The following is a 24,476-nucleotide window of genomic DNA, read 5'->3' as shown; positions in this document are numbered from 1 at the left end:
TCCTAAAAATCTAATTAGCACTGCCACAACTTAGGTTTGTGCTTCACACAGAGCCAAAACACACAGTAGGATAAAATCTAACATGCTCAACCTTTCTAGTTACTTCCCAAAGCTTAAGATCACTTTAAAATTATTTATTATGTGCAGATTAGGCCACTCTTCCTACAATAGCCACCACCCAATTTAGAGGGAAATCCCAACCCAGCTAAGGGAACGGGTTCTGCTCTTAACTTAAAGCTGTAAAAATGATACCATACATGACCTTCCCCAGGACAGTGGGGATCACTTGCAGCACAAGCACAAAGACACGTTTCCTTTTTTCAGTTATATTCTTTCTCGGTTCTTGGTGAACAACTGAAGGCAAACACCTTGTCCCCCACGCACAGGCCAGGGCTCGGGGAGACTGTGCAGAGGGACTCTCTGGGGTGCAGAATGTAAAAAAGAGCTTTTCTTTCTCCTTGCCATTCCATTAAGCAGTTTGATTTTCAAAGTACTTTTCAAGGAATTCACTTGTTTTGCTTTGTGATTTCTGCAAGGTGTTTACAATATATCCTCATACATATATTTATGCGCATCAGAAATTTATATTCTAAAATGTTCTCTTATGGCACTCAAATGTGATATAGGTATTGCTTTCTAGACTTAGGAAAACACTTTTTTTTTTTTTTTTTTTCCCCCTCTGTTCTTGGCTATGAGTGATGACTTTGATATGTTTTAGGCAAAGGAGTAAGGCAAAAGGCAATTTGGACTTCATGACCAAAATATACACGCTATTTTCAGTAGAAAGGCAACCTCAAAATTCAGATTTCTAAAAAATAGGGATAGCCATCACAAGTAAAGTGTAAAAAAAAAAAAAAAAGCATAAATAAATTAGAAATTAACATGGTAAGAAATCCTCTGTACCTGCAAAACAAAAGTCTACAATAAATTTTCTGTTTCCCAGCAGCCTGTTCAATTACCAATTGATATAAAATTAAAGACTTATCCAAGGCAAAGATGATGCACAAGACAATACACTAATAGAAGCCTCTTCTGTCATATCTGTGTCATCAACTTTTGGATGCAGAGTTCTACTACAGTCATAAGAAAAATAACTGCATGCAACATACATCTCTTGCAGACGCTTAAAGATTATAAAATTTTTTAGAGGATCTAAAGCAGACATGCAATATTTCATTTCAAAAAATTAATTTATTCCAGCATATCAGGAATATTTCACAGATAGGAGACAATTACCCCAAGGGCTGCAGGGGCATCTGTGCCCCATGGGGAAGGGTCAAGTCCTGCTTACGACTCCTGCTGCCGAGCTCCAGCTTCATCCCACCCCTTATGTCCCTACGCTCAGGCCACGTAGCGCAGAAGCAGACTTCAAAATTGCAAATCACCCTCCACTGCTCTAGGCAACCCCTCACCAAGGCTCTTCAGAGGCTCATTTGATAGTTCCCTGTCCTAGAAATGGAGGCTTATTTTTAGCATTTGTCTACCTGCCTGCATAACAAAACATACTGCCTGCTGCTAAAAGAGCGTAACGGAAAAACTATTTTCAGAAGTTTGGATATTCATGATTCTACTTTGGGAAAAACAGTGACTACTTGGGCCTTCCTCCTCTTATTGCAAAAAACAGAGGGAAAGGGCCATGTGAATTGCAATGCAATTTCCTTCGTGTGAGGAGACAAGAAAATGAACAGAATAATTTAACGTGTAACTCGATCAGCGAACGGTTATCTGTGCTCTGCTACCACATAGCAAACTGACGCATGGCCAGGTGCTAAGGCTTTTGCATTAGCAGTCGTGGTTGTGGTGGCACATTACAAAATCCACGTTACGGCTGAAGCAATGACTTTCTAAAACGGGCACACCTTGATGACTCTGAAAAACTTAAATGAATTTCTGAATATGCCATTTCCTGCAATAACTAAAACCCAGCTGATTTCCAAAAAGGGTTTCCATTTTATTTAGAGGGTTTCATAGCACTGATACTTAACAGCTTTATGCCATTTCTGGAAATGTAAGGCAAAGATTGTATCATGACACCCTTGAATTCACACAAGCTGTGCCACAGAACACTAGTATTAATTTCAAGTGCTGATTTTGGACACTAATGCAGACTTTGCGGTGAAGCATGCAAAAGCAGCAAAGCTGTTCCGAGCAAAACCGATTTTAAAGTTCTCCCTACAATTTCCAACAGCTCCAGCTAGGACTACTAATATGGGGCTGTATTCAGCAACAGCAACATGGAAGGAGAAAGGAAATAAATCACATGGTCAATAAATCACATTGAGTGATCAACCGCATAGCAAAGAAAACCAGGCACATTAACTACAACTACATGCAAGAAGGAGGTGACTACCAGAAGGCAAGAAGGGCTCTCCTCTCCTATTGGAAAATCTCTACTGAATAGCAAAGCAGACAAGAGCTCCAGAAAAAAAAAAAAAAAAAAAAGGCAAATTTCTTCTTGGAAAATCTTATCTTCTGCTGGCTGTTATAAAGAAATAAAGCATGCATTGAGCGATTAATTATCCTTTTTATGGAAAAAGGATGAACACTATGAGTAATATGTGCCATAAAGGCAATAGCAGGAAAGCAATCAAGTCATCAGTGGTCACAACCTCTGCAGCATTCATAAGCACTCTGTCCTACCCCTGGCAGCATTCAACACAAACAAAGAGCATTACATGATTTCTTCACAGTCATTAAGACAGAGTTAGCTAACTTCGATAAGGAATTTCGAAACCTTGTTTTATCCCTGTGTTGCTCAATAATGAGACTCTCATGGGTGTCAGACAGAATACCTACGTTCTGCCCAGTTGTGCAGTCCATGGAGAAATGGAGCTGCAAAGCCCGCAAGGCTCTGCTCTAGAGAAACTCCACAAGAAACCCACATGCAAATGAGACAGCGTGTCTGTAACTCCCTCCTTACCTTTGGTCTTGTAAAAACTTTCCCCCTTGTACTTTGAACCCATTTGACAAAAGGCCAGGTTTTGTACAATTGAAAGATTGTTTCATGAAATCGGTATTTGGCAGATTCTAAGAAAAACAATTTTGTTTTTATATGAAAACAATAAAACCAAATAGAAGCTACAACTACCAGCCTTTGCATCTCAAAAACAGTTGTACATTGAAATAAGCTAAAACATATATTGTGGTGATACTGAAGCTGCATTGGGAAATGCTTGGATGGCTCTGAAATACTGAGTTAACTCTGCAGCTACCCTGATTATTAGATTAACTGCAGCACCGCTCTCAGCTGGCAGAGCCAAAGCATCATTTTCATTTGAGGAGTGTTACTTGTCTGGCCACCTTACAGCACTGATGTTCACACTTATTAATTTCTTAGCTAGTGTATTTTTGCTTTGACATGCCAAAGACCCTAGGGAATTTCTTACAAAACAACAGGCTTCCTTTAGAGTACAAAAATATTTGTTACTAATCGGATTGCAGACACCATGTTATAAAGGTTTGTTTTGGAAGGCCTGAATGTGTGTAATTCATAGGAAAGCCGCCTCATGAGAATCAGAAAATATTAAGATGCCCACACCAAAAAAAGCTATGGTGGAATATACATAAAAGGCATATAAACAATGGACAGCACAAAACTTACTGTATACCAAAGATTTATATATATATAAAAGATACTATATACCAACCTATCATATACCAATTATATACCACATTTCAAAACATGTTACTTTATGTTTCAACACACTACAATTTCTTTGTCCAGAAGAATAAGGCTCAAGAACAAGATTTGATTTTGTACTGTTAGCCAAAGTACTACCTGGGACATTTGAAGCAAATATGGCAGCAAGCTCATTTTGTGTCTCTGTTTGACCTGCCTGTCTCCGTTTCTGCTTTTTTGCATTTGTAATTCCTTCATTTTGTTTTGTCCCTCTTCCCAGGTAGTAAAACCAACAGAAGAGATTTGCTCCTTCCCTGTTCTCTCCGGAAAGACCGAAGGCTGCAGGGCTACATCCACCGCCTGGGCTGCAGAGCTTAAAAACACCCCAGCCACTCGTTCGCCCAACTGGCTCCTTGGCATCCTGGTAGGAATTTGCAGGCCTGAGAAAAGCTCCATCACAGTCTATCACTTCTGTTCTTCAGGGGCTCTTCCGATACTCCCATGCCTTTTTTTTTTTTTTTTAATATATAAAAAGACTGCTAGTTGATGTCATACTTCTCTTTTCCTCATTTAACAAGAGATTTAATATATTTTTGCTCTTACTTTACAACTTTCAGACTGAACACTGTGTTTGCTGGTTAACTAGGGTCAACCTCATTCCAGTGTGTTAGCACTGGAAAAAATTAGTTCACTTACAAATAAACACCATCTTCTGAGTGAATGTAGCAGGCGTCTATTTTTTCTGCTTCACACCTCATCCCTATTACAACAGCTTAGGAAATTTTTAAATAGAAATTTGTACATCTGAAGGATCTACTACTTTGCCCACAGCTGAAAACAACTTGGATCTAACTAAGGGACATCTTCTAACCATACACAGTGTCTAGCAAGGCCAGACCTCAGCTGAAGGAGTACCCAAAAAAGTGAGAGTATCCGTACAACTTGGCATTGCTGGGCTCTTTTGCTATGCAGCAGCCAAATTTCTTTTAAAGATAAATATACCTTTCCTTTTTTCTAAGTCATGCCACTTTGTATTGACCGGAATGAAAAATAAACATATATTTAAACAATTACAATACAATTTGGGTAAAGCTTGATATACTGTTTATGAACTTTTATCTCGGCAAAGCTAATCTTACACTCACACTGTAGACTATGTCACATTTATTTTAGAGGTCCTAGGTGCAAACCTTCTCTTTTGTACTTTATTTGTCTTTATAATGTTTTAATAATGTAGGAATGTTTAGAAATATAATACTCAGATTACAACAAACATATTGTGTTCAGCTCTGGCATCCTTCACTTCTACTTATAAAAGCCTTGGTTCATTTCCTAAACTATAAAAGTAATGCCTCCTCCTCCGCCTATGACTCAAATATATTACTAGAAACATATTTCGCTTGCAGTTTGTGCAAAATAATCTGAAAATTCTACCCACAGCTGCTAAAGTGTTTCGGAACTCAATACAAAATGTATGGGTGTCTAAATAAATGAATCAAGAAGAACTGACATTCCGCATGCAAGTATATTCTCATGGGACTGCCTCTGAACTACTTATTCACTACCTGCCCAGGCAGAACTGCCACTGAAGTCAACTAGGAAACACTCATCTTCATTTCAGCTAAATGACATCTCTAATTGTGCCTTCTCACTGATTTCAGCACCAGTTTTGCCCGAGTACTGTGAGTATTCAGTCATGCCCTCAAGATTTGACCAATAAATTGCATTTCAAATACAATTTGCCTAAAAGGCATGAAAATATTTTAGCTGTCTCTGAAAATAAGTAACCTATTGCTTGTACACATAATTTTTATGTTATAGGAAATACAGCATATTTCTCATTTTAATTCAATAAAGTGGTAGCTATGGAAAGCATATTTTTGCCACCCCCCCCCCCCTTTTTTTTTTTTTTTTTTTTTTTTTTAAAGATGCAGGATGTTTCGATTTTTGTTTCAAAACAAACGAATCAACTTCTTGTTCTCCCGGTTTCCTTCCATATCCTGCATTCCCCTAGCAACACTCAACAGGAAGTAATTTTTCCATATATTTCTATTTTGGATGCTGCTTGGATTTATATTGCAAAATTTAAGCTTAATATGAGCAAAAATAATATTTTCAAGAACAAAATCACACAGGGACTTATTGCTGCATTACTGGTGTGTAGAAGCTGTTGTGTGATTTTATACATGTTGAGGCCTTTTCCTGCACTCTGCAAATATTCAACAGCAAATGAATAAGAAAGCCACCAGCAAGCCTGTTTTGGACCACTTCTAAGCACATCTTTTCCAGTATGAGAGTTCTGCTTCAAAAACAGGATAACCTTTTCTTGCCTAGGAGCAAACTAAGGCATTTTGAAGCAACACCACCCCTTGGGTATAGAGTCATAGAATCATCATGGTTGGAAAAGATCTTCAAGATCATTGAGTCCAACCGTAAACCCACCACCACCATCCCCGCTAAACCATGTCCCTCAGTGCCTCATCTACACATTCCTTGAACACTGCCGAGATGGTGACTCCACCACTTCACTGGGCAGCCTAGCCCAATGCTTCACCACTCTTTCATGACCTGTTTTTTTACATTTGAAGACTAAAATCACTCAAAAACTGAAAGAAAAGGAGAATTTTTAAGTCTCCAATTCTACAAACTCAGCATAACTTTTAACTGTTTCACAACTGGCACCAGTCAAAACCAGACAAAACTCTATTCAACTACCAGCTGTATGTACGTGATCACCAGCATTCCCTTATAACAAATCTAAATCTCTGGAATCAAAAAAAGAGGCTTATTTCTTTAGCGATATATTAATGAGCTTTGGGAAACTAAGAGGCACAGACTCTTCCCAAAGTTCCTCAAAACAAATAAACAAACCAAAAGCAAAAACAGCAACAATCACCCCCCAAAACAACAACAACAACAACCGCCAACCCCCCCCCCCCACACACACAAAACAAGTATTCCCAACTGCAGTTGTCTCTACTGGGACAAACGACCGTCTCTATTGGCCTCAAGACCACTTTAACAATGTGTTGCAGAAGCAATGATGAATTGAGAATGATTTAATAAAATAAACGTTTCCATGTTACAGGCATTTTGCTACGTGTGATATTCTCTTTTATCTCTGAGCAAATATGTAACTTTTAAAATCAGTTTTTAGTAATTTTTGCCATTAAATAAAAATCAGAAAATAAAAAAAATTGAATTTTGAATAAACACATCAAAAACACCACAGATGAGAAAAGGAGATGCTTGATCTCACAGTCTAAAACAGTTGATCTGAAAGATCAAATGTTTAAATAGATTAGTTAGTTAAAATTATGGTAGTTGAGAACATCCCTGGCTCTGCTCCTACTATCCAGGTACATCAAAATATTATATTAGTATATATATCAGTCAATATTGTTAGTTAACACCTATTTTTACCTCTCCTCAAAGTAAAAAAAAAAAAAAAAAAGCTTAATAACTTTTAAGGATGTTAATGAAAAAATATGCAGTGACATTACAGCTTTTAGCACTGGATTAAATAAAATGAAGTAATAATAAGATATGTTTTTAATGATATGGGTCACACATGATTAGGCAATATATAGAACACCCAAAGAGAGGTTAATTAAATCTTACAATATATTTTAATGGAGAGCTTCTGTTTTTAAATAACTGCGGGAAAAAAAGCCTGCCATTTCTTCAGAACAAATTCTTGCTTGCATGCACTTCTGACTGATGCAATGACTGGAGAATGAAAAGACTGACCTTTTTCAATTTGAACAGGAATTGCAACAGCTCATCAGTGTAAATGGTGCCAGTCACAGAGCTGCTTTTTCAGTTCATGACACCTTCAGTCAGTTTTTGGTAGAGTACAGGATTTGATACATGCTATTTAGCATTATTTTAGACAGACTGAAGAAATACCTGAACACATGAAGGTCTTTCCAGAAGTTCATCAACACCAAAATGTGCAAAATAATTGCCTTCCCATTCAATTTGTAAGATGACAGACACAGAAGGATAAGGCTTGAAAATCCTCTTTTGAAGAGGAAAGAAATAAGTGACAGGAGAGGAGGAGTTTAAAGCTCAAACCTAATGTAACCATTTCTTGCTGAGAAGAGCAAGCACCTGAATAACCATTTCTCCACAGCTGGAAATGCACAGCTGGATGCACATAATGACAACACAATTTCTGGCCTGCCTCAATTATTATTTTTAGTGACAAAACACATAAATTGAAATTTTGTCACAACATAAAGAGCGGAGCTTTTGAGGTCTACATGATTTGGGATGGTTTTAGTCAGGACAAGAGTATTAAAGAATAAATACATTTAGAAGCACCGTGTATTTCGTGGTTCTTACGACAACACCTATATAGCAAGTAACTCAGAATTCCTGGGAATAAATACAGTAGAGTTCAACCGTGGAAGCCTCATGCACCTTCTTGTGTTCCTTGGGGATTATCACTTAAAAACATGTTTATTGCAGCTATGCAGACAAGTTTTTTTCTTTGAAATGAGTGGAAAATACAATGATGAGTGAAAATATATGCTAAGGTGAAGAAAAGGTTTTATTATTATTATTATTTTTTTTTTTTTATGAGAACTGGCTATCTTCGGATATTCACATTGCAGAGATGCATATGGAAAAGCTTATAATTTTAGCATTGGCAGAAATATTTTTAAAATAAGCAATAAAAAATGACACTGCTTGGGAGTGTCCTGATGGTGCAGTTGTGAAATACGAACAGAGTCCTCCCTGAGGACATTACATCTCACTGGTAGCCGATGAATAAACAGCTCTGGTAATTGGCACACTGGAGAAAACCAATCCTTTATAATGCTCCAGAGTATATGTGATTAAACACTACACTCTACTATTGGGGAATGAAAGGAAGGAATATTCAGTTTTTATTACCAAGCATCTCATGCAGAGCCCTTGCCGAAGGAAAAATGACAGACGAGACCCTCACAATCAACCTTTCTAGGTCTGATAAACAAAGCTTGGGAGTTGCCAATCCCACCTAATAGACCAAATTTATGGTACAAGCCAAAATGGTAGTTACTGCATGAACTGGTGTGTCCAATTGCTGTCACAACCTGAGCTAGCCCATTCAGTGATAGACACAGCACTGCACCCTGCCATGATGACATGTTCTTCAGGACTACCTGTTTCTCAATCAAAACAGCTCATTTTAGTTGCATAGTTTTAATTATTAGCTAGGATGAAGAAGCTGGCAATACACAGCTTTCCAGTTGGGTCCCCTTCCTGCAGTTATTGCCCTGCATAGCAGATCAGCACAGAAACACTCATATGTTTGTAAGATGTCATCAGCTGGACACTATCAACTTATGGTTTAACTGCCCTGACACACAGCTGCAGAACAAAACAGTAGTAAGAGCCACCAGGAATTGAAACAGGGTTCTAAGTCTGACTTAGCTGAGGTCGTAATGTTATATATTCCTATACCAGCCAGAAGAAAAGAGTAGTTGTCATAGTTGAATCGTCCAGAGGGTTCACCTATAAATTCCCAAGTAGCACTGCCTTCTCATCTTACTTGAATTAGGACTGAACTTGAAATGCCTATATATAAATATGTGTGTATATATATATATATCTGTATATATATATATAAATTCATAAATAGCTCTCTCACTGATAGAAGGAAAATGGTTCATATGCTGAATGGATCAAAGATAGAAAACGGTCTTTCATACTCTGAAACCTGGTTCTGACTCCTTTGAGTAGTTTAAAATATTTGCATTTACTTTCTGATTTCTATATCAAAACAAAATGCAAATAAGGTGAGACTGCAATCTTCCGTCTGCTTCATTTTGAGCTATTTATTTTTATTTGGAATTGGGATCAAAGAATTCCTCTGTGTTTGAGAAGCAAACAGTGACGTTTCAGCCCAGTTATTATTACATGCATTCCTAGAGCCCATCACTGTAAGTGTCTAGGCTACGCTGGCCTGCAATCACAGATGCACAGGCTTTTATTGCAGAGCTATATTTAAACACACCCTAAATACTCCTAAGCGTGTTATGTTGTAGTTGCTGCTCCTGCCCGTTTCCAAAGGAATGCCTTCCACCATGGCTGATCGTTTTACGTTACTCTTAAAAAAAAAAAAAAAAAAAAAAAAAACACAGCATCCTTCAGCATCTTTCACAGAGAATTCCACTTTTCTCCTAACTAGCGGAAAGCATTTAACTATATTGCCACTGTGATTTATTTTGAAGGCAGGAACACTTGCAATTGCACATTCCAACAGGCGCAGATGGTAATCGGGCTAACTCATGCAAAGTAATCAATTGCCCCTGTTTTGATAGTAGGTTGTTGTATGGCATATGGCGTATAACAACCTACTGTCAGCAGGGTGATATAACAACTTCAAGAGCAGATTTCCCTTGTCATTGGATTAGATTGTATTATTCCCTCTCAGAAAAAATGAACATATGAGTGAACAATTTTAGGTATATGCCATAGAGAGAAAAAAAAAAAAAAAAGAAAAAAAAGAAAAAAAAAAAACTATGTTAGGGACCAATCTTGTAGTCTGGCATTAAGAGCTGCGTGAGACAGCTCCGGATTTACATAAAATAGAGATGAAAATGATGCTGCAGTGAAGAAAAGCTTCTGAAATTTACATTATTTGGGCCAAAGTCCTTGGCGTGGGGGGAGGCACTCTATAATTAAAATAATATAATAATTTAATGTAATTATAAACTTTAATGGAAGTTTTCTTAACTAAGCTTTTTTTTTTTTTTTTTTTTTTCCCCCCCGCCCTGAATTTTTACAGAGGAAACCAAATAGCAAATACTCTGGAAATGCTCTATTTTTTCTTTAATAGGGAACTGTCCATGGCATCCAATTTAAGGCATTTGAGTAAAGCTCAGTTCTGGTGAAAAGGCTAGTAAATGGCTACCAAGGCAAAAGCAAATGTTTCAGCAGCAGACTATTAGAGCAGCACTTAGGAAACCCAAAGGTGCTTTTTCCTGAATGACAAGAACAAGACTTTGGTCTGCCAGAAGTTAAGGAAATTCTCGTTTCATTCAGTAACATCAGGCTGACAGAACAGGAAGACTTGCACAGTTCTCCTGCAGTTACTGGTAATGATCCCCCTCAGATTGCTAACATGGGAAAGAAAAAAGCGAAAAGCAGAACTGTGCAAGCATCACTGAGGCTGGGAAAGCCAGGAAATATCCATGCCAGGAGGCTTCCCTTAATATACTGCGGTTGTACTTGCATGTTTGAGCAATATTATTCATAAAGGAAACATTTTTTTTAAAGAGATTTCTTGTGCCTCAGATTTCAAAGTCAGTTAAACATACACATCACAGACCTGACTCCCACCCCAGCCCCCATGCATCCCTCATTGCCAGATTAACAGCATTCACAGCTTATAAAAGTACGTGTCACAAGAGGGTCTCAACTATTTGGAAACAAACAAATAAACAAACAAAATACTTTAACATTCAGGTTTACCAGACATTTTAAAGATGTGAAAAATGCTTTGATAATTCCAAACTAATCCATTCTGTATAAGAAAGCATACTAAACAGTGTAGAAAATACAAGTCACGGATCAGTTTCCTACAATCAGATTTCCTCATACAATCAAAAAAGGAGAAAATTTGGCATATAGAACAAAATGTAGAACAACAACAAAAAATTCATTGACCTGATTTGTCAGAGAGGTTGGCTGTGACTGGCGTGGTGGAGCAGGTTGTATTAGCCTTTGCGTTGTCCTTGGAAGAACCAACTTTTGGTTTATTTTTCGTTGCCTCTAGTGCTTTGACCTTCTTGGCATGTTTACTTCCTTTGTAGTGGGCCTCGGCCTGGCTCTACAAAGGAGAACAAATCAGGTTCACTTGGTTTCGTACTTACACATAACACAACGTATAAGGCAGAAGACTGACACTTTCAATAGTAGGCACCATGCTATTCCACCTAAAAAATTTAGGAGCTTAACCCTAACACTTTTTCTAAATGTAAATTCTTATAATATTGAAAGGGTATGATTTTAATGAACAGGATATGTTTTTGGTAACTTGAACAAGATGCTTCGAGACTAAATTAAGTTCTGTCACTTTCAATGTAATTCTTTGCTTATAAGTTGCTTAAAGATTTAAAAGCTACACAACAAACACATCCAATTGCAAAAGATCCTATTCAGTATTCATGTTCTGTTCCTACTGCTTAGAGTGAGAAAAATATACCATGATGTAACCGGATCAAACAATCCATCTCTTCCCTTATGTTTGATCTAGTACAAAAGTCATAAAGTGCTTTCATTATCACACTAACAGCAATTGAAACTGCCATTAATGACATTATGACTTAACTATTAGATCAAGAAGGGATAAAAAAAGAAGAAACATGGTATCTATAAACTTTAACAGACCCAAGTGAAACACAGGAAACAAATTATTAATCAGTGATGATTGTTCCATAAACTGCCTGGGGTAGTTTTTTCCAAAGCCTAAGAAAACTGGAACTGTAAGGACAGGAAATGGAGGAGCTTATTTTTATTATCATCATCTTCGATAAAATCTGTTATATTTAGTATGTTCCCCTTTGTCTGCTTGAACATAAGAGAAGAAATGTGTATTAAAATGAAACATTTCACCTCTGTCATAAAGCTATCCATACAAACTAGGCTGGGGTTTTCAAAGTTGCATAGTTAAAACTGAACTGTGCCTGTTTTTCAATTATTTCAAGTCCCCATTATTCTTCTTGATTTTAGCTGACCTGCTCTGCTACCTTAACAAATCAAGCCTTATCTTCTTCAGCTGCAAAGCTATGAAACTATGTGCTCAGTCCAAACTCCAAAGTTTGGAAATTTCAGCTATATTGAGTTTTCAGTAATTCTCCTGAGCTAAAAAAAAAGTTTATCAAAAATGAGCAATGCACATAGTATTATACAAAACAAAATCTACTTGTGTAACACTGCACATTATACTATTTAGCAGTAGCTTTACATCACTAGTAAGATGAATGTCATTGCTTTAATGACTGAGGAAACACTAATAGGTGCCTCTATTGAAGGTTACATATTAACTAATAAGTTAATAGTGTAGTATAAATCAAAAGGCTCAAAGAAAGCATGCTTCAGGCAACAAGATGACCACATCTTGGCACCTGGCATATAAAAACATCAACGCAAGGAAACTTTTGCTTTGTTCATGCAAAAACACGTCATCTCTCTCCAATTGATTAGGATTATTTTACTTAAGTTCATTGTGTTAAATGAAGCAAGGCATGAAACAAATTACACGCTTTATAAAAAGCAAATGAATGTGTTAGGTGTGTCAAACAGGGCTGCCCTAATGAGGAAATTTGCTTTAAGGTCAACAGAAACAGGAATCATAATAAAGTCACCTTGGGACAGCACATAGCAATAATTTTTTTGTCACACAGTGTAAACAAACAGCAGTATCAGATGGAACAGGTAAGAGAATAGGTACAAAACTGTGCCTGTTGGAGTTAGCACAAAAGTTATATGCACCATTAAAACTAGTGGAGAACTGCAACTAAAATTTAGTGAAGTTCCTAAATGCTGGAGCACTGTAAGTGCTTGTTCACCCTGGGGAACACTGAGCTTCCTGCCTCAAAAGAAACAGCACAAGTAACTCGTTATGGCTACATTTTTCTTTTGGGGAAAATTCAGTAAGCAAGCATTCAGAAGTGCTGCTAGATAAATTTTATCTTGAATGCCTTGGAAATTGAGTTTTCTTTTTTTTTAGTTTTTATTATAGAAAACAGTAAGGTTTTTACTCATTAGTAGCTATTAAACTACTTTGTTATTTTAGCACCTTTGGAAATTAACATGTATACAAACACAAGTAAAAGATTATAAAGAAACAACTAAATGACTCTACAACCACTACTATATACACTACTTAAAGGGACACTTGTCAACTTCTGGGTTGGAGCTACTGAGTGCTGAGCGGAGGCAGAGGAGCACAGATCTGTTGCACCTTGTCACACACGTGTGCCTTATGCAGGCAGAGGAGTTAGGTATTGTCAGCCCTGACCCCTCCACCCTTGCTGGGCTTGGCCCATTTCATTTCAGCTTTGCTGTAGCTATATAAAGCACCAGAAGCAGTGTTCACCGTCAACAGAATTAAATCAACTACTCATGCAATACAATGTACAAAAATGCAAAGCTAAAAATTGAGGTGTGTGTATATATTTTTTTTATATATTTTATATATATATATATATATAAAACCTTGCCCGTTCTTTTACTTTTAACTGTAAATAATAGCATGAATGAGATTTTCCACTCAAATGTTCTCCAGTTGATGATGTCCCTTTAAATATTTGAACAATAACTATGCTCCGTGCGTACATGTGCTGTAGATAGGATCATATGCTGCCTGAGGTGGAAGCTACGACATAAGAGACATAGGTGCACTCAAGAGAAAGGCTTAATAAGTCAGATCATTGATAATAAGCCTTTCTGCTGATATTTGCAATAATAACGCCTGCAATATCAGTGATAACCTACTACAGTCTTTGATTCCTTTCATTCAATCCTCACTTAGTGCACATGAGACCTGTTGAGAACAAACAAGCCCAGGCAGAATTAATATTAGGATCTCCATAAACACAAGCAAAGCCCCAAGGAAAAGTGGTGAATGGCCTCCTTTTTGATTTCATTGACATAATTATTGTAATTGTTATATTACCGATTTTGTAATTGTACATGATGTAAAGCCAAAAAGCACGGTTGTGACAACCCAAGTGTGGCTTCTGAAAACAGCAACCCTTCCCAAAGCTGCTCGACACTAACCCATATCCTTAGGAGAAAACATGGTTTGCTCTTGATATTGAAGTTGCTAGAGATAGAAAAAACACCTTTGATAAACTGCTTCAGTGGTCCACTTGCTCAGATAAGTGCATATCATTTATTTCTCTGAACTTGTTTATTTTCATTGTGCAGTGACTGGATTTTGTTGAACCTCTGTTAGGCTCTTTCCACATATCTCTGCACTTTAAGGAAGAAAATGGATACTCTTTTCAATATGAGGTTCAGGGGCATCCCTTGAGGTCCTGAAGCAATGTTTTCTAAACACATAAGCCTCTTTTGGATGGAACAAAAATTCAGACTTCCCTGATTAACTGCTGCAGGACCCAAATCACTTTCTGATTTGCAATTTCATGAAAGAGATTCTCTCACCTCATTTGGCCTAAGTTTATGTTCCTAAACCACCCCTATATATTTATCTGCTTTAACATGAACAATGTACTTGTGCAGAATTTGCCAGAACTGACGTAGACCAGTTTATATCATAAAACATATAACCCATGATATACTATGTACTCCAACTATAGTTTTAGATTGTCATATTTTTCATCATTTTATAATGCTTAAACTTCACAGGCATTGTCCAGTAACAATGAGGCAAAGAGAAAAGCTGTGCCGTATATAAAACTGTTATAACAGTGATGCAATATTCAATTGCTAATTACTGCCCATATTTCACCCAGCAGTTGGATCTAAAAGTTGGATCTAACATTTTAAAATCCTTTTTATGTCTGTAGCTATACAATTTATTTTATTTAGCTCTTTTGATAAAGGCGCTAAACTAAAATAACACAGGATACAGTTCTATTGCAGTTCTAATTGCAACTGTATTACAAAACTCACTGCTCTTTAGAGTTTTCTGGAATAAAGAGAGAAAATGATGGTAGCCTTGCCTTACATTTACATATGTATAAGTACTGCTATATATAGACGTACATATAAATAACTGGGAAACATAAAAAACATACAGATTCTTTGATAGTGATATTACTTTAAGAAATCTTTAAAATTCAGAAAAGACTGCAGTACAAAGGATGACAGAAAATTACCCCTGTCAGGAGCAATGACTGACAGTGTATTTGAAATCAGCACTATTCATTTTGACAGCTCATAGGTGAGCGAGTTTGAGAATCTATTTGGCATGTGAATGACTAATTAACTGAATTTATTACAACCTAACGAGCTGAAATATTCATCTACAGGATTTTTCAATGACAACCCGATGCAACATTTGACTACATCGTAGGTCTCTGGTTCAGTGTGCGTGCATGTGTGGTCAGCCGTATTTTCGGGTTTCATTAGGATCAGCTGACATAGCCCTTTAATCAAGCTGGATGGAAATAGATCTTTGAACCTTCAGCAGTTAAGGTGAACTGAGCCTACTACAAGGTTATCCAGTTTGAGAACGAACACATTAAGTGAAATATATGTGGAACAGTAAGCTAGCAAGAAAGAGAGAGAAAGAGAGAGGTCCAGAGAAACAGACTCTGAAGTGTCCACAAGTGAAGCTCAGGTTAATGTCTTACATCTGAAATATTGGAATATGAATTTGACCAGTATTTTTGCCCTTGCAATATTCATTTTTTTAACCCTAAATTGCCAAATCCTTGACTGACTTAAGCTTAATTCAAATCAATATGATTTGTGTCTGAAAGTTATAAAATGAGACCTAAAGAAGTGCTGAAACATAAGCAATAACACGTCTATTAAAAGCACGAATTCAAGCAAGGACTTGCAAAACTTCTGCAAGTGCTGAGAATTCATCATTTTTTTACCTTTAATTTGGCAGGAATAGAGATTCTAAGAATGTTTGAAAGTCAACCTGTGCGACTTACCCAAGTTTGTAGCAAAACTAAAGAGAATTTAGATTTCTTAATTACATCTAAAATGGACAACTGCCACAATAAGCGGGAAAACCTTCTCTCGTAACATTCAAAAGAAAAGTGAAAAGATAAAAACATGTATCTGCAGAACACTATCACAAAACCATCCATTATACACATACACTTTATTAGCTCTGACAAATACCAGGCTTTTTATCCTATATTAAACAGAAGCGGAGATTACAGAAAGACTCACAGCATAAATTATATTCCATTAAAAAAAAAAAGTCATATTATACTCAAATACATTATCATATCATGCACAGCTTCCTGGTATGAGGCATAATATGCCATTAAATAATGATACAACTGAACATCTATACCACATAGAGTGCTGCAGTCAAGGTTTCTATATCCTGAACTCAATGATATTTATGGACAATATTCTTCATCAGAATTCATTAGGACAGGACATGTATAAAGTTAAGGATGCATACATGTCTGCATCTACTACAAAAAACTGCCAACATAACTACATAGTCTCAAACATAAAAAATTCTCTCAATTTACATAAAGCTGTGAAAGTGACTAGAGTAACCAAAATTGTGTTAGATTAGACAGTTGGGAGAAGTTGTGTAATAAAAGCATGTGCTACTGCACACGCTCCATGAAAAACCTTCTGCCATGGCTGCAGTGATAGCAGTCCCACTAGCAAGGCTTTCCTCTTTGCAAGATTGAAGCACCAAAGAGTCATTTAACTCCAGAATAAATCATAATTTGCAACAAATCCTAAACTATTACACTCCCTTTCTTAAAATAAGACACTGAAGAAAAGTTGAAGAAATATATGACTATCTAGCGTACCTGTTAGCATCATGTTAGAATAGCATGCATATTTATGTGAGCACGTAAATCCAAAAAAGCAATAAATAAAATAAAAATTAGAGACTAGTATTGTATAATTTATGTGAAAATTATATAATGTGATAATTAGGAATTGGGTTGAAATTTTTCAGTTTTATCTTTAGTTTGATATTAAGCATATATTTAATTGAAGAAATCTGCAAAACTACAGTGTTTTTGTTGTAGTATTATTCTCCAAGAATGTTACCTACTGCTCAAGAGGACATGGAAAGAATGGAAATTCTGTACAGATCAACCAAGTAATAAGAAATCAACTCTCTAATCAAACTTAGAGAAAAGCTTTGTTAAATAGCTGTTATTTGAGCAGAACTTTCAGAACACTATAACCTACACCCTATAATCATGCAATATTTCTGTCATGTTGAAGATAAAAATCTGCAGCATTTTGTCAGCTCTGTCTACAAACCAGAGAATTACCTTCACAAGATTCAGGAATTTATGCTTTTAATTACCTCCTAACTGCTTCACTACCTTCCAAACCCCAAGAATCAATATAAACAACTTATTTATACAGAAAATGTAAAACATCTGACAAAAGACCACGACAGTCCTGTAGAATTTTATTTGAAGTTGTTGATCATTTTATGTGGTATCTTTTTGACAGCATGAGTAATTCATTCTAATTCGCAAAGTTAGTACTTAGTAACACTTACCTAAACTTCACAAATTAGCCTTTGGCTTTTCTAAAATACAATTGCCATCATGGCACCTTTTTATTAGCTTTGAATGTATTTAAGAATACGACCTTTAGCATCTTCTACAATTGTTACAACAGCTGTTTTTGAATTTACTTTCGTGATTTTTTTCTTGATTTCCGAGTATTTATGGGTGATCTGGAAAAATACAATTGACCTACCATCAACACTCACAGACTGCAGCCCACTACATAAACACAAGTGTGTTTTAATCAAATAACATCCTTTCTGATCAATAAAGTGGCACCTACCAGACTTTATCCGATGAACACAAGTATGAACAAGTATGCAGTAAGAAAAGGAGGAGGCATACACAAAGAACCATTTTCTTTTACATATGATCAACAAATGAAAACATTATTTTTCCCTCTACCCTACCCCATAAAGAGTTGACTGCTGACATAATATATTTGCAAGTAAGCATGGAGTACCCAAAGCCCGGCAGACCAGGAAAGTGAATGGATTACTGCTGACATTACTGTATAATGCTCAAGCTCCAAAAATGTTGCAAGCATCAATGCAAACAATGAGAGAGAAGAGCAAAGAGAGGTTACTTGAAAATAACAGATACGGAGAAAAAGCAATTTTCAGAAGCCAAAAGGGGTGCCCCTCCAACTATGACTTACCTTTCTCTTACGGTTTTAAGTTGTAGTGTCGGACCCAACAAGAGAACGCAACAGACAACTCGGGCACAATGTGGTCAAAGCTCCCAGCTGCCAGAGGGACTGGCGGCCACACGGCAGCTGCGGGAGAAGCTGTGGATTTGTCTGGTGGCCAGAAGGAAGATTGAGCCAAGAGCAGACAGACACGAAACTATGTGGGATAAAAAACAAGTCGCTTTTCTCGTGCCCTTTGCTATTGGAGTCTCTTGTGGGTATCGTAAGAAGTCAAACTCATTCAAGCTGCTTTTTGTTTTTATAAGAATGCCCGTAACAGAAAAAGTAAGGATGAACCTGGCTTACATACTTAACATGAAAGCTTATTTAGCAAAGCTTATGTGTAGAGTCCATACAGATATACCATTGGTATATCTGGGTTTGGAAGGACTCCCAGAATTCTTGGAAAAAAAAATATTTTAGAAAGGCTGAGCTAGATCTCTCTCTGAATGCCTTGCTTCCTCTTTTTGGAATAGAGTTGTGCCCCTTGCTCTGCTGGCCTGTACTGGTGTGCAAAATCAGACTCACTATAACAACTTGTTCCACATGGATTTTTCCTCTTCTGTTTAATATTCTGATGACAGTGAATATCATTGAGATATTTCTAAATTTCTCATAGCTAAATAACACATGACCATAGCTTAAATTTTTACTGACACACTAGACATTATTGCATTGAAACACTTACTGTTTCACCACCACATAGAATTTTTTTTAAAAAAAATTTAAAGTGTTAACATAAATTTTGTGGCCAAAAAAAAAAATAGGTTTTTTTATATACTGGAGGAAATCCAAATGCAGCTATCAGCCGATAGTAGGGTTTTTGTTTTAACTAACTTTTTCAAAGCATGTCTGTCTGCACAGAATGAAATCAGTATGCCAGTTGAGTATCTATTCTAATAAATCTCATCAGCTGCTATTCCTCATAAAAAGACACCTTTTCCAACTGTTTTTCAAACTTAACTCATCACCAGTTGACTTCTGGTAGCTACTGCCATGAGAAATCAGCTTAGGAAGAAACTATGTTCTCTCTATTCCCTTTTAACTTTTTCTTCATTTACTTTCCTTGAACATAAGGATGAAATGCCATCCCTATGATTAACACCAAATTAAAGTTGTAATAATCTGAACCTTAACACCCTTGACTTATAACTACTTATCTCTAGTATTAATATTGATGTAATATCAGGGATAACTGAGGTTGTTTAAGCAATATTTATCACATAACTAATGAAGATGTTCTGGCTGATACTTAGGGTGAAAAACTGTCTCCAGTCATTTGAGCATCTGTGGTACCAGGCTGATAGGTCTGACAGAGGACATGCAGCTGGAGGTCAGCTGGGACATCTAAGGACACAGAACTGCCATAAGCAGTTTGAACAACCCTTCCAAATTCTCTTAAATACAGAGTAAACTCCAGAAATTTCAGAGAAAACTTCAGGAGTAAGTACTAGATGATTAAAAGTCTTGAGTGGCCTGAGTGCCTGAATGTATGCAAACACAAACACATATATGTAAATTTGGTCCTCTTCAAATGAGGAAGACATGATGTTCCTTAACTGAATTGGCTGCCCACTGTCAAAGTTAATAGCATTAATATCTAAAGATTAATTTGGGAAATGTTCATTCATGATGAACACTTGTACATTTGCATAGAAGTTCTATAAATAAAATGTGTAGCCTTTGCCTTCTGACAGTAGCTCATTGTAGAGAGGATAGGAAAATGGCAAAGGGAACAACAACCAAAGGCCACACTAGCATTACAAGGTAATGTGTAGAATCTCCCTTAAATTACTTGCATACACAAAACTGTAGTATTCCAGAAAAGGATCTATCATATTTTCACTCTAGTTTTTAAACTGTCTTCACAATCTATGTCATCTTAGACTCTTCACAGCATTAGAAATGTGCACTTAGATTTTCTGTGTATATACACAAAAAATAGTATACATATAAACAAGCAAACAAGGAACACCAAATGCAAAATTATATAAAGTTTTCACTTACATAGCATGCATATATATTGAATAACAGACTACTGCTACTGTAGACTTTTAGTGATTTAAAAAGTTTTCCGAGAGTCTAAATTCTGTTAATCAGGAAGCTTTCTTTCTGTACCATGTCAGGCTTAGCTTTTTTTAAATTTCTGTCTCAGGCACACATTTGCCCTTCTCAGTATTCACAATTTGAAAATGACTAATATTGATAATTTATTAAAATTTATGATTTATTAAATATGTAATTCTGCATAAAATTAATACACTGAAAACTAAAATTCAGCAAATGGCTTTGACATGCATTTAGTGATGAAATAGCTTGTGCTTCTTGTTCCAGTTTCAGTAAATCAACCTTAAAGTGTAAGTTTTGACTCTCCTACAAGTCTAAAAGCTATAAGTTTTTCTATTCATAGATAATAGGGATCTTTGGTTTACTTAGAGAAGGGTAAACTGTTAAAATAATAAAATAAAAAACTTTCAAGCACCTTTTGAAAACTCACCATTTATTTGGTTTTAGCCATCCCTACTTGGCACTTACAGGATTGTTCCTGCATAAAGATTCATAATTTATGATGGGGGTATGAGTACTAGACAGTGCAGTGAGGCTCTTAATATAATTTTTATAATTAGGGACCCTTTATATAAAGGGATTTCATAACCAAATTTAATCTTCCAGCAACTACTGACTCTAAGTTTGCCAGGACCTATTTTTGCAATTTAGACTTCCTATTTTTGAAACACAAATATAAACGATGCACAATCAAAGACAAAAAGTAATTCAAACAATTCTGGAAATCTTTGTGTGAAGAAGAAATTGGAAGACACAACTACTACTGACAGGAGTCATTTTTGGACACTAAAAGCTACCGATTCCAAGCCAAACAATTTTTTTACTGCACTGGCTTATTTTCTTTACTAACAACTTTCATCTTGTAGCATTTTCTGCTTAAGAACTAGGGGGAGGGAAAAAAAAAATCCCCAAACCTTTCACCTCTCCCCAAACTCCATATGGTTGTTCCTTAAACACTCTTTTGAGACTTATGGAAGAGAGCCAGGTTGAGAAGCAGTCTCTCTTGAGGCGATATATTTATTTTACTCAGATATTCAGAGATTAATCTCCAATGCATAGAGTGTATTAGACAAAATTCATCTTTTTTGAAGCACATACTAGAGATCAGTCTAAAATGAGTCTGAGCTTAGGGTTTGTATACAGATCTTTTACTCTTGTACCTTTTAAAAATCCTTTTAAAACAACAGAAGACTGGGAGATCCTGAATTCAGTTAGAAAACTCCTCTTAAATTACAATATGGTAGAAGAAAAATAACATTAATTTAGCAGTTTTTGTTTTTCAAAATAAGAGACATCACTTAAACATCAGATGCTTTTACTCCCACAGTGGGGACAGCTTATCTAAAAGGGTCCATCCCTGAAATCAGACTTTCTCTTCCTGACCGCTGTAGACCCATCTCCATCTCCAGAACACTGCAGCCAAAGATAAACCTACAGAGGCTTAGAGAAGAAATCTGAAAGCGTTGCAATTTATTCATTTAATAGGAGTTTTCAAATCTATAAATTGAGTAGTCAGAAATGTTTTGGTCTACTGATCAAGACCAGTGGGTGTACGCAATATGAGAAGCTTCCAGGCAAAGAATGCAATTTTCTTCTTCTTCTCACAGATGAATATGCACTAGTCTAGATATTATTCATACAATATAAAAAGTGCTGCAAAAATCAGGCCAGAAGCTTCAAAGACCACATAGCTGAAATTTGTTCAGGAGAACAAAAGTAAGAAAATCACTTAATAGCTTAGTTCTGTCATTCTTATTTAATTTGCTTGCATAATTTAGGTCAAAGTAAGTTCAAAGGAACAAAATGGCCATCAGCAACACAGACCACATCAACCTGGCAGAGCAAGGGGAAGAAATCGCAAGTGTGACAGCTGTACTACAATTCTCATTTTACAGCATACTGTGCTGACATCCCCGAAGTTTTAATGAAAACTATCACAATTTTGATGTCACCAGAAAAATTCTCAACAAATTCTTACGAAGATTATAACAAATTGAGAGAACTACGTATCACCCTTTCCAGGAATAACTGCCACAAGAGAACACGTGTGCACGTGTGTAATTATACGTAATGAAAAACGTATATGAGTGCTTGCATGTGCGTGTATATGTGTGTACACATATAAAAAGATTCTACCTACATAAGAGTCTGAAGAGCTTAGTTGATAGGACATTAGCAGTATTTCGGTGAAAATACGACAATGCAGATAAAATAAGCTTAATCTCTGTCAAAGAAAAGGAAATAAGCACTTAGATATTCAACTCTTAAGGTCAGAAGCCTGAACCTGGAGGTAGAAGAAGCTGGAAGAAACTGAATAACCTAATAAGAGGCTAGACAACTTTTTAAATAAAAATGCTAAGAAAATTCTTCTACAAATAACCCTGTATACTCTGGTTATTTCATTTTTTCATTTAAATAAAAAAACTTTCACTAGAATCTCAGAATCTTCTAAAATAAAATTTGCAGGATGTTTAAGAAGGTCCTGGGATAAAGCAAACTAATGCTAACTATGTCCATGATGCTTCATCTGCTCTCACCATTACTCTCCATTAGAAAAGCACGTTTATATGTTTTCTAGTGCCAGAACTGAGCATTTTTAGAACATTTAGAAAAAATGAAAAGATGGCACAGGATGAATATAACCCTCCCAAAAGAAAAAACAAGGGTGTAATCTCCCATGCTCCGTGATGCCACTGGTGCAAGTGATATTTGTTCTACATTCTGAGCAAGTCTAAATAGGAAAAACTGGTTGGTGGACGTACAAAACAATATAATATTTCAGCTCTTTTTCTTTCTGACTTTTAAGCCATAAACTAATATGACAGCCTTGAAGTGCTACTTGTCCCTCTGAAAGTCAATGCAGACAGAGCAAGCTGCTCCTCCAGGGGCAGGATCACTCATCCTCACTCATTTTGGAATATACTCTTCTGAATTACACCTCAACTTCCTTGTATTTGATCACTCTTAAGAGACAGTTAGAAGTAAAGGTTCATATACATTACCCCTAAAACTTACAGAACAGGTGACCTTTTTTCAGAAGAAACTCTTTTTATGGACACTTACATTCTCAGAAGGCATGTAGGAATAACATGTGAAAAAGGCAGATACCCAATTTTCTTCTAGAAGTAGTATGAAACCAAAAGAAGACATTGGAAAAGTCCCCATTTTATTTATTTATTTATTTATTAGGAATTTCTTTATGCAGTACCTCTCCAGGATTAACAGCCTATCAAATGGGCTGCCATCAATGGACATGACATTGGATTTTGCAAGTCTTTCACATCTATGAACATGAGAAAAGCTACACTGCCTAGTGCTCAAACCCAGGGAGGAAGATGTGTGTTGGTCAGCTCTGGTGCTCAGCTGGTCATTTGACCTTAGTGGTGCCTGTCTCTACTGATCAACTAAGTTCACATGAAAAACCTCTAGTTGCCAGGAACCTGCAAGAAAAATCAAAGAGCTGGATATCACTACAGACTTCTATGTCCAAGTGTACAAAATATCAGCACAACAACAACAAAAACAGAAAACAGAAAAAGGAGAAAGAGAGAGAAATTGTCAATACTCACATCAGAGTTAAAACGAAGCTGGCAGACATTACAAGAAATGACTTGTTTCTTCTTTGGGGGAATGGACACTCCAAATGTATGATTTATAACTGCTTTTTGCACAGGATCCATCTGGAAAACAAACAATAACCAATTACAGGTTCTCAGGGCAATATACCTTACAGAAAAAGCTTGAAAAAAATGCTTTCTGCTGCTATAAGATTTCTCTATTCTTTCTTTTTTTTTTAATTAAACAAGAGAAAATAATTTCAGCCTTCAAATAATTAGATTTAGCTCAGGTTAGGAAATTGGTAACATGCCAGAGACTACGGAAAACAAGGCAGCTCCCT

The 24,476-nt window shown here is 36.3% G+C and overlaps 1 protein-coding gene across 2 annotated transcripts in view; it reads right to left on the bottom strand.

Annotated features, from left to right (window-relative positions):
• The window catches only part of ZNF385B (zinc finger protein 385B), a 112,707-nt gene that overhangs the window by 7,551 nt on the left and 80,680 nt on the right, over positions 1-24,476 (bottom strand). For both annotated transcript variants that reach the window (XM_088527003.1, XM_088527004.1), the window contains exons 3-4: positions 24,148-24,258; positions 11,282-11,444 (exon numbers count right to left, since the gene is read on the bottom strand). In XM_088527003.1, the coding sequence (XP_088383129.1) occupies positions 11,282-11,444; positions 24,148-24,258 (274 nt within the window). The remainder of the gene's footprint in view (positions 1-11,281; positions 11,445-24,147; positions 24,259-24,476) is intronic.

The sequence above is a fragment of the Tinamus guttatus genome, unplaced genomic scaffold (genome assembly GCF_059628265.1).
Source record: "Tinamus guttatus ecotype Peru unplaced genomic scaffold, ASM5962826v1 Tinamus_guttatus_pri_ptg000260l, whole genome shotgun sequence".
NCBI lineage: Eukaryota > Metazoa > Chordata > Aves > Tinamiformes > Tinamidae > Tinamus > Tinamus guttatus.
The sequence above is the reverse complement of the archived record's forward strand: the minus strand, read 5'-3'. Positions and strand labels throughout refer to the sequence as shown.